General features: G+C 36.5%; 1 protein-coding gene across 1 annotated transcript in view; it reads right to left on the bottom strand.

The window, feature by feature from the left end:
- LOC107677488 (growth arrest-specific protein 7-like) overlaps positions 1–11,425 on the bottom strand; it is a 39,169-nt gene that overhangs the window by 27,051 nt on the left and 693 nt on the right. The window contains exons 2-3 of the mRNA XM_016472412.1: positions 4,732–4,821; positions 1,828–1,940 (exon numbers count right to left, since the gene is read on the bottom strand). Coding sequence (XP_016327898.1) covers positions 1,828–1,940; positions 4,732–4,821 — 203 coding nt within the window. The remainder of the gene's footprint in view (positions 1–1,827; positions 1,941–4,731; positions 4,822–11,425) is intronic.

Here is an 11,425-nt window from a genome sequence, read left to right as displayed (position 1 = left end):
CTGTCCCTTATTTTTCTATGAAAAACCACGATTGTCCCTTATTTTCCTTTTCTGAAGATGGAAACCCTATTCTCACTACAACCGAACCGCTCCAGAGTTAGTTTTCAATCGAGCCGAGACCACCTCGTTCAGGCGATCTCGGATGATTGTTTTGGCGCGGATCCGGGTGTGATTGCCGTGTTCACATATGCCCAAACGAACCGAGCTAAGGGGGGAAACGAGCCAGGTTCCGAAACAACGAGCCAGGTGTGAAAGCACCCTTATCACCATATTAGCATCTGATACCATCACTGAACATTTTGTAATGTTTATCTGTTCCTGTGATTCTTATCCATTCCTATCCTTTCAGATGGAAGCCGAAACATTGGTTTGATCAATCCCTGTGAGTTTAGTTTGATTCTGACATTGAGTCTGACAAAATCCTTCACAAATGCTTGCCCTAATATGTAAAAAAAACACACATTTTGATACAAATAAAGTTAAAAATCAAAAGTATTTGATACAAGATACAAGTTTACATGAGCAGCAAAATTGCATAACATATTTAGGCTTGTTTTTAGAACATTTCTAATTATTTTTTTCCTAATCCATTGACAAATAATTGTTTTTCTTATTGCATACGTCTCTTCTTGTTTCTGGCGTAAAGTTGAAAATAAATCTTGGGGTAAGAAAAAGTAAACTTACAGGCATTTATTCACATGTAAACATTGATCAAGCTAGGAAGTTGTAATTACAATGTCAGGGGCATTCCAATCACTTCAGTCGGTGTAAGATGACAATGTACCATTTCTAGATTTTTGTAACACTATTCTACAAAATGACAAAACAAAGAATGTGCATCTGTGGTGTTTTTGCTTTTGTAATGAATTTATGAAGGTTCTGTAACCAGAATCATTACACTGTATATGCTATCATTGCTGTAGAATACTATGATATTTTGTACATGGAACTTATATAGTTTTATTGAAAATGGAAACAGCAATCCATTAATTTCAACAAATTTACCATTAATACAGATGCTGCATCTATGCATTCAACATGTTTTCTCAATGACACACCCTTAGCACAGAAAAATTCCCACTCGTTAAGTTAAGTTTTCCACTTGTAATTACAACTTTGTGGTTACGTTCATGTGCATTCAATTTGTAACTACAATCTTTCTGACATGATTTGAATGCACTAATAAAGCACATAAGCTCAAACGTGCATGTGTGACGTGAAAACAACCTCATTGATTCTTATGCATGACACAAGCACATTTGAACTTACATTTACCATATTTGATGTGCTCTATGTATGTGCGTTGATACATATCAAGCGATTGTATTTCTCCAGAAGACTTGGATTTGACCACTCAATTCATATGGAATATTTTTAAGATCTCTTTATGAACTTTTTGAAGCTTGAAAATGTTGATTGCATAGACTTTCAATAGATGGACAAAAGATTAGAGAATATTAAAAATATAATCATTTGCGTTTCGAAGATGAATGAAAGACTTTGGAACAACATGATGACAGAATTTTCATTTTGGGGCGAACTATTCATTTAAGAGCCTAAACGGATAATAATAATAATAATAATAATAATCATCAGTTTTCTTAATGTTGTTAGTGTAAGAAGAAAAGTTGTGTTCATATCACTTTACAAATTTTTTTATATTTGTGAGTTTATGTTTTAAGAATATTTAGATATTTTAACTGGAAAAAAACTGATGAAGAATAAAATTGTTTTCAGTGTGAAAAATAAAACATAACACTCAAAAAGGCAACAGAGAGTGAGGTGTTATGTAAGAATCATGTCATTATGAGAGAGAGACTTGCCCACCTTTCTCTGATGAACTCTGCCATCTCTTTCTGCATCTGCTTCCCCTTCAGCTGTTTCTGCAGCAGCACCTCGAACCCTGACACCGTAGCCCCCTGAGGGTCCCTCTTATCGGCCTGCAGAGGACAGAGAGATGTTACACACACGCGGCGTCATGCATGCTACCACTTCATCAGCACCAGACTGTCAACAACACGTTAGCACGATCAGATGTGTGTGAGAGCGGCCACATGTGTGCACGAGTCACAGCGTGTGTGAGGTGTACATCCTTGCGGGTGTAACTGTGAGTGTGCGTTTCAGTGAAGGGTGTGTATAGGTTGTTGAGGGAATGACTAATGTAATGTGAGGGCTCCTGATGCAGTGTATGTATGCAGCATGTTAATGAAATATGCTTTTCCGTGTGTGTGTGTGTGGAGGTTTAAGAGTCTGCTGTTGTGACGGCCACTGACGTGCCATCCCACACATAACAGAAGTGTCATAACCTTTTCACGCTTGGCTTGAGAAACAGCCAGGAAGAATCTTCCCAACAAAATACTCCTGTTTATCATTTGCCTGTGTGCATGCATCATAAAAGTGAAAATTTGCTGATAATGTACTCACCCTCAGGCCATCAAAGATTAAGATGAGTTTGTTTCTTCATCAGAACAGATTTGGAGAAGTTTAGCATTCCATCACTTGCTCACCAATGGATCCTCTGCAGTGAATGGGTGCCATCAGAATGAGAGTCCAAACAGCAGATAAAAACATCACAATAATCCACTAGTAATCCACACAACAGTCCATCAATGAAGTGAAAAGCTGCATGCTTATAAGAAACAAATCCATCATTAAGACATCAGTTTTAACTTCCATAACGCTTCCTCCAGTGCAAAAGTCCATCCCCTGTTGACCTCTCACATCAAAATCACCAACATATTTGTTTAGAACTGTTTGTTGCTTGATCTGTGCATATTTTTCTCCTGATTCAGACAGGATGACTTTTTCACTGGAGAAGGCAAAATTATGTATAGAGGACTCCAGAAGCAAGAAGCAATGGATTGAAGTTACAAGGCATTAATTGATGGACTGGAGTGGTGTGGATTGCTTGTGGATTATTGTGATGTTTTTATCAGCTGTTTGGACTCTCATTCTGATGGCACCCGTTCACTGCAGGGGATCCACTGGTGAGCAAGTGATGTGATGCTAAATTTCTCTACATCTGCTCCTAAGAAGAAGCAAAGTACATCTTGGATTGCCTGAGGGTGAGCACATTTTCAGCAAATTTTCACTTTTGGGTGAATTATTTCACTAAAATTAAAATTAATTTTAGTTAAAGTAATAACAAATAAAAACTATGAAAAACATTTTTGTTACCTGAAAGAAAGGTTAACTGAAACAAAATGAAATATAAAAAAACTTAGACTTACTTTATTTTATCTGGTTTCCAAGATAATCTTTCTCATTTTTATTTAGTTTAATTTGATGTACTGAAAACTAAAACTAAAACTGAAATAAAAATTAAAAACTGTAGACATATTAAAAAAAATCATCATAATCATGACAAAAACACAACAAAACTAATAAAACATTCATTACATTTAAAATGAATAATATCAAAATAATAACTAGTTCAAAATATTCATAAAAAAAACAATAATAGTATTTCAATGATACTAAACTAACACTGTAGATTCTGCTAGTGAATGCACACTGACTGCCTCAGATTAACTGTAAATGTCCTTCTGGATCTCATTTTCACATTCTTTGTCTCATCCTAACGTCTTTGTCTCATCTGTCTGTGCATGGGGCTCAAATTACATTTTTCTTAAACCTGTCAGTGGTGATGATTTGAGGAAATATACCGGTCATAAATCTTAAATAGTCATATGTTGCTGAGCAGTTGTTCTGGTGGTTGTTTATTAGCCCAGGCTATTAGGCTCAGGTCCCTCCATCATTGCAAGTTTGTGGGATTGTTTTTTCATGTTTTATCGTCCGGCACTTGAAAAGTCTGATGACTTTGAAAAACACAAGCACATCTCTCCTCAAAATCTCTAATGTATCTCATTCAGTAAGTATAAGCACCAACAAAGTGATGCTAGTTATCTTACACAATTTCTAGTCTCAATTAAATTTTTCTTGTGTGAGGATGTTTTGATATTAAAAAGAGCACATTTCTCCTTGACATCTCAATCTTATGAGTATAAACAATATAGTGATGCTAGTTTTGATCATATTAACATCTTAAAACAGCATCATGTTAGTCACAATGTAAAAAAAAACTTAATTAATAATCTACAAGAAATAAAATAAAATTAAACAAAATAAATAAATCTAAATTGTGCTAGGTTTATCCTTAAAATAATAAAATAAAATAAAAATCAGAGTAAGAAAAAACAGAATATATTACTCAAATAAATTCATCTTGTTTAGCCTATATGTAACAAAACAAAAAAATATGAAAAATATACAAAATCTGATTAAGTAAATGATTCATAGCCTTGCTGTGAAATGCCATATGTCATAACCATGTCAAAACAAAAACAAAGAAATATGTCTACATACTAAAATAAAAAAATAAATAAATAAAACATTTTGGGAGCTTTAATTTCAACGTGTGGGCAAATGATTTTGGTTTCTTTAGTAGACGTTTGTATCTCTTTACCTCACATCACTTCTGTCTGTCAGTCATCAGATGAGATTGTCGTTTTTACATTGCTATTTAAACCATGCATGTTGCTGTTTCCAAGCCAATTGTCCAGTTTTATTCACTATCCTAAGTTTGTCAAAGTTTTTCACAATGAGCTGTTTTCTGTCCTTCTAATGATATTAGATGGGCCCATTTCGATACTACTCCTTGTAGTATAGTATCAGTACTCAGCCACTGCGGTCCACCAGGTTGGGTCCTCTTTCTCTCTCTCTGTCTCTCACCCAGAAATAGTCGCAGTAGCTCCATTCATTGGGCTTGAGAAGCTGCTGCTCCAGCGCAGACGCGGGCACAGGGAAGGTGACGCAGTTGATCTGAGGTGAGATAAAACAGAGGAAGGTCAGTTCACAGTGTGTGTGCGTGAACGCTGTTTTGTCAGGTTGGTTTTATTTTCAGAGGAGTGAGACAGAGATGGCTTGTGTTAGTCTCAGAGGGGAGACAAATGAAAGGTCACGATGTAAGAGACAAAGACTGGTCATATTGACTGTGACCTATAACAGCCTGAGGATGGACAGGGTGATGGAGGAACAGAGAGAGAGAGAGAGAGAGAGAGGGTATGTTTAGAATGGCAAACTATTTTTAAAAGCCTACTATTTAAAAAATAATAATAATAAAGATAATATGCACTATGTTTAGTGTGCATAGTATGCAAGTTTTCTCTATACAGGTACATTTAACAGAGCACACTGCAAAAAATATTGTAAATGTACATGTGAAGAATGAATGCTCATTAATGCAATCTACAGTTTTACACATTTCTTTTAAAACTGTAAGCACATACCCTTGTAAAAAAGAAGTACAATTTAGCATACTTATAAAGAGTACTTACTACAGAAATAATATACATTAAAAGAATACGCTTGTGTGAACTAAATGTAATATTTTCAGACACTTAACAGCATGTTAACTGCAATTAAGTAAAAAATATTAGTTTAAATGCATATTAAATGAAATTAGCTGAGTGCATTTTAATTTCATAATTGCTTCTGTTGTCTTTGGAATGTGGTTAAAGTGTACTGTCAAATGCGTGAGCATAAGATATTCTCCATTAATGTTAACCAATAAAAAAAAAAAATCACTCAAGGTTCAGGAATCTCTCTGATTGGTGGATCTCACATTGTGTCATGGCGGGTAGTCATACACACAAATGCCTCATTAGGGTAGCTGGTTAATGGAGTTTCATTCGTTCCCAAAATCAGCCAGTAGTCTTGAAAAATACAAGCATTGAATCAGACTTGTTGCTATGACATTGACCTTAGTCTGTGATTCTGAGATGTTTTCATTATTAAATAAAAAGACTGTACAGATAAAACGTATATGTTTTCATTATCAGTAGCTCATATTAGGCAATCTCATTGAGTTTTGTATGGCGGTATGCTTCAAAGTCAGAAAAAAAATGAGCAGGATATTTGGATTATTTCCTCTGTAAATCTCTATCTACCATTAGAGTAAACATCTATACTTAATGTAGATGGGCTTCATCCAATATACTTGTGCATTTGTTGATTTCATCTCATATGTGTATTATTTGGTTTTATTTGAAAACAGAAGCATGCTAAATGGACTTTGATGTGAATCTTCAATTTCAACAGCTCTGATAAATGATATGCAGCCAATGTTAACTTTATTATAAGAAAACACACATACACACACACACACACATTATTTCCCGTTTGCATCCGCAAGGCATCTGTTACACATTTTTCCTGTGTGTTAGGGAGGGTAGGCATCCACCGGCAGAAACATAAATCGGCAAGCTTTTATGGTAAACTAAAACAAACTTTAATGTCATTTCTATTGAAACTGGTATGCCGTGTATTTAAATAGATTTTTAATCACACATTTGTAATTTGTAAAATATTAAACTTCAATTGTAATATTAAATAACACAGTTAAAATTATAATCAAGTACTTTACATGTGCTGTGGCATGTTAGTCAACACATTCATTAATATAATATTATCTGCAAGTACAGTTTTGTAAACATACTTTTAAGAACTGAAGTACACTACAATACAATTAAGCACACTTCTTCTTCACAAAGGTAGGGCTACAATGGGATAAAGGCCCCATTTTGGTCATAAAATGTATAACGATCAGAACAAAATTAAATTTTTTTTATAAATATTGATGAAGCAACATCATTTGTGTAAGATGTAATAATCAAAGACAGTTCTGATTTAAAATCTTTTTCAAATAAAGCAGTCAAGCAAAGGTCCACACTTAAAATAAAAGGCCCCATCATGGCGTAAAAGGATTTTAACCCCTGCAACAAGCGGGTTTTTTACAGCAACAATCCTTTCACTTTTCTGATGTTTGTCGAGAAACTGTTGAACTATCACCTTGAACAAAACTGAATTTCATAGAAGTTTCTGTCTTAAAAGATATAAGAGTTTTAAAGATATTCATTTGCTATAATTTCTAAATCTGACACTGTAAAAATCAATATATGTTCGATCAATTTACTTCAAAATCAGTCTTTTGTCATTAAACACTTCTGCAATACATAGCATCAAATAATTTGTATTTTTTAGAGAAAATACAAAGGAAAGGGCCTTTTACCCAAGGGTTGTACCCTACTGCACAGTATGCAGGTATGTCATAAGCTGTACACTATTCCATTCAAAACACAGCCAGAGATTCGCTCACAACCCCGAAACAAGCAAACATTGTTAAGAGTGAGATTCCCAAACAATCAGACCCAGCACTGCTATTCATTCCTACCTCAGACTGCAGTTAGTGTGTGCGCTCATAAAGAGGGGCGGGAGACGAGCGGTGAGTAAGTAGGTCAAGTGCAAAATGCCTGATTGCAGTAATTGGCCTGGAGAGACCAGTTAAAAGGCCCCGAGGGCTGTACCCTACTGCACAGTATGCAGGTATGTTGTAAACTGTTAGACTATTCCATTCAAAACTCCGAACCACGAAACAAGCTTAAGTTGTTAGGAGTGAGATTCCCAAACAATCACATCCAGCACTGCGTACCTCAGACTGCAGTTAGTGTGTGTGCGCTCATAAAGTGTTTGAGTATACACTCTAGGGTCCATGGCGTCTCCAATTAGCCTGTAAGCACTGCAATTATATAATGCTCACCATGTGTACCGCCTTCCTGCCACTGCCAAACAGGATGTGCTCCCTGCCATAGCCCTTCAGTGCTTCACACACACACTCACAGTTATTCATGCTCAAATACACCACTGTAAACAAATTGGTCTTAACCTCTTGTAAGCGAGATATTTAGCAAAATTATGTTAATGATTAAGATAGTTCATTAACTTTGACATCTATTTAACATGCTAATGTCATTCATTTTTCTCAAACTCAGTCGGGGCGAAACAATTTTATTGTATTTTTTTAAATATTTTTTATTCATTTAATCAAGTAACTGCTGAACTTTCAAGAAATCCACCTTAAGCATAAAGTACCAGGGTTGTAACCATACAGAAACTGGAGGACCACCACCATAGGGATGCATGTTTTATGCATGTATTAATATGTGGTTGCAGCCTTAATTATTGTTCACACTATAATTACTGTTACAGTAAACATGGAATTAATATAGAAATTATTTCAATACAAAGTAAATTATGATAGTATCACTCAGCTTGTTCGTGCCTTATAAATGGCATATTGTAATTGAAATTATGTGTATACAATTTTACATTAATTACATTATTACTACAAACATGCTTTGTGCATTGATCATTCACCTTGTTGTATTTAAAATATGTTAGAGCTGAACATTAAATGTCATTGCAAAAATAGCTAATAGCAGCTTAAGTTTGCAAATATCATTGCACAAATATGCAGATTATTATTTATTTACAATATTGTTGTGCAAACAAAAAATATATAAAATGCATTTTTAATACAAAAAAGCATTTTATTTATTTAAAAATAATAATTTATATATTTATATAAAGTAAATTTATAGTTAATTAGTTAGCAAGTTATATTATAAATTAATTAGCAAGTCTAGCAATTATTTAGTAGCGTATTTAGTTAAAAGGCTGACTGGAGAACGTGGAGGGAGAGAGAGAGACGGAGACTCGTGGGCATCGCTCGGCCAGGGAGAGAAAACGAGGAACTGAATTTGTGCTATTGGCAGTGTGTGAACGTGCTGGAAGAGCTACTTTTGTTACAGTTGAGTTATTAAATAAACATCCACGAGTCTCCAAACACCAACCTTGTTCACTTCCTTCCTTACTACGAACCTTGTTACAAAAATGTATTGAGAACTACCAGGGCAATCCATGATGAATTATGACTGTCTCATCTCATCTCACCAAAGCACCTCTGAATGTTAACTCCTCGACTCCATCAGCATTATTTACATCTACATAATTTGCACAAATGGACAAGACGGCATAATGCAAATTGTACAAACCTGACCACAAAGACACACAAAAAAAAACACAATTACGATCAAGACATTGGATAGATGACCCTTGCATGTGCACAGTGATAAGACCCTATCCACTCACCCCAGATGCTTCCTAATCTGATGGCGTTTGAGCTGATTTACTCATTCGTGCCTCGTCACTTTGTTCATTTCATGCCTGGAAGATCGCTCTGATTGTCGTGGCTGCTAGATTTTCCCTTACATCTATCACTCCTGTTGTTTATCCTTCACTCTCATCCTCCACAAAATGAGCCCATTCATCAGATTCAGGCCCATCTTCTCTCCTTATAACTCCTCAGCGAGGTGATCCACCCTTATTAGGAGCTTATTAGACCCTCTGTCCACGCTGAAATACATCTCCCTCCACATCCTTAAAAATCCAGCTCCCTCTGCGCTAATGTAAGGTCAGTTCACATCCACCAAAACTGTAACTTGAATCACCATTTGGTACAATGCAGTGGTTTTGCATCAGGGAGGGCTAATACTCTTGATATTGCAGTAAACTGGTTTGGTTGAGGGCCGCAGTTATTTCAAACATGGGCTTTGAGTGAAATCTCACACTAATCAAACATCAACTCTACTTGTGGGGCACCAGGGAGGGCAGACATCTACACAGCGGGTGCATTTGTAACCGGTGTAGTCTGCGTTATTTTTTTATGCATTAATCAGACGGACATCAGATGACGGTTCGACTCTTCTTTAATCTGATAAGACATAAGAGTATGTATATACGGTGTGAATTCGCCCTTTTTCGTTTCTGTAAGACGAATGTAAAGTGCAATGTAATTAGCATGTGCTTCCAGTTCACATCGGACAGAAAAGTGACCAAACGTGATGAAAATACAAAAATAATCAAATATACATGAAAAATAAGGTCTCATATATGATTTAGACAGATTTAAGTACAAAAGTCATTTAAAAGAAAAAGATGTAATTGGATTAATCAGAGCTCGTTAGAAACCCACCTCTCCCATGCAGAGAGAAAGGGAAGAGGATGTGCAAAGACAGGAAATTAAGACCAACATTGCATTCAGAAATTTAAAGGGGACGGTGCACACACACACACAGACAGGCATATCAGGTACACATTTGAAAATTTTTGTGTAATTCCACATATATGAACATAATACTTTCTATACCTGTTACATTCACCCCCCTAGAATTACACAAAATTATGAGAACAGGGGAAAACTCTGTACACCGGTCACAATAATTACGTGGTCCACACCAAACAATCAGTGAGGACAATCAGCATTGAAAGCTACCCAAACACAGGATACAAATATGAAAGAAGTTGGCCAAACCTCTACACATGTTGTAGGCATACACAAAGTGCCCATTACACTTTGAATAACTCAGACCTTTCGCTTAAACATAACATGAGAGAATACATGAAATAACACTTAGTATCATTAAAGACAATACGCAGACCTAAACATGAATAACAGGAGATCCAGACTCCATACCAAGTAAGGTCTCAAGTTGAACCATTGACTCAATTAGTCTACATACAGGTCGAATTACCCTACCAAACCTGGTAGTATAGTGATTGTTGGAGTCACTGTGAACCACAGGATCATGTGAATTGTTAGAAACAGGAACAGTAGGTGAAGAGGCACTGGCTACAGTGTCAAAGTCGACAACAGATACATCATCACGTGCCTCAGAAACAGTTTGAGTAGAATGGGATGAGACCCAAGCAGCAACAGGGTCATCATCACATACAGCTACATGAGAAATGACAGACAGAGACTCTGCATGTGACAATTCATCAGTGACCGGCGTTGTGGATTCAGCCAGATCACATACAGACTGAGAAGGGGTGGAAGTATTGTACTGATCAGACTGATATTTTTGTTCTGCAGTAGAGTACTTTTGAGCCAGCAGCATAGCAGACTGCAGATCTCTGACAAGGGATTGAACGTAGTCGTTGTAATCACATATGGACTCATCACGAAGGACACATTGAAACACAAGGTCAACAGGTAATCTTGGCACCCTCCCGAACATCAGGTAAAAAGGGGCAAACCCAGTTGTTTCATGGGCAGTGCAATTATACACGAATGTCATTGTTTGCACTAACTGTGGCCACTTTTGTTTTGATCTAGGAGGAAGGGATCGTAGCATGTTGCCCAGTGTTCTGTTGAACCTTTCAGTTCCTCCATTTCCCATTGGATGGTACGGGGAAGTTTGTGACTTGTCTACACTGGCAAGATCAAGAAGTTCTGCTATCAGCTCGCTCTCAAAACTGGCACCCTGGTCCGAAAGGAGACGCTGAGGAAAGCCATAGATGCAGAAGAATCCATCCCATAGTTTCTTAGCAACACTCTTAGCAGACTGGTTTCGACAAGGAAAAGCATGCGCTAGCTTGGTGAAATGATCAGTGATTACCAAGACATCCACAGATTTATTGTGCCTATCCTCAGCAGCCCAGAAATCAATACAAACAAGCTCCAATGGGGTAGTGGTCTTGATGCTCTCCAAGGGTGCTCTTGCCGCTGGCTCTGGAGTTTTACTTA

Source organism: Sinocyclocheilus anshuiensis, unplaced genomic scaffold (assembly GCF_001515605.1).
Source record: "Sinocyclocheilus anshuiensis isolate Anshui unplaced genomic scaffold, SAMN03320099.WGS_v1.1 scaffold1801, whole genome shotgun sequence".
In the NCBI taxonomy this organism is placed as follows: Eukaryota; Metazoa; Chordata; class Actinopteri; order Cypriniformes; family Cyprinidae; genus Sinocyclocheilus; species Sinocyclocheilus anshuiensis.
The sequence above is the reverse complement of the archived record's forward strand: the minus strand, read 5'-3'. Positions and strand labels throughout refer to the sequence as shown.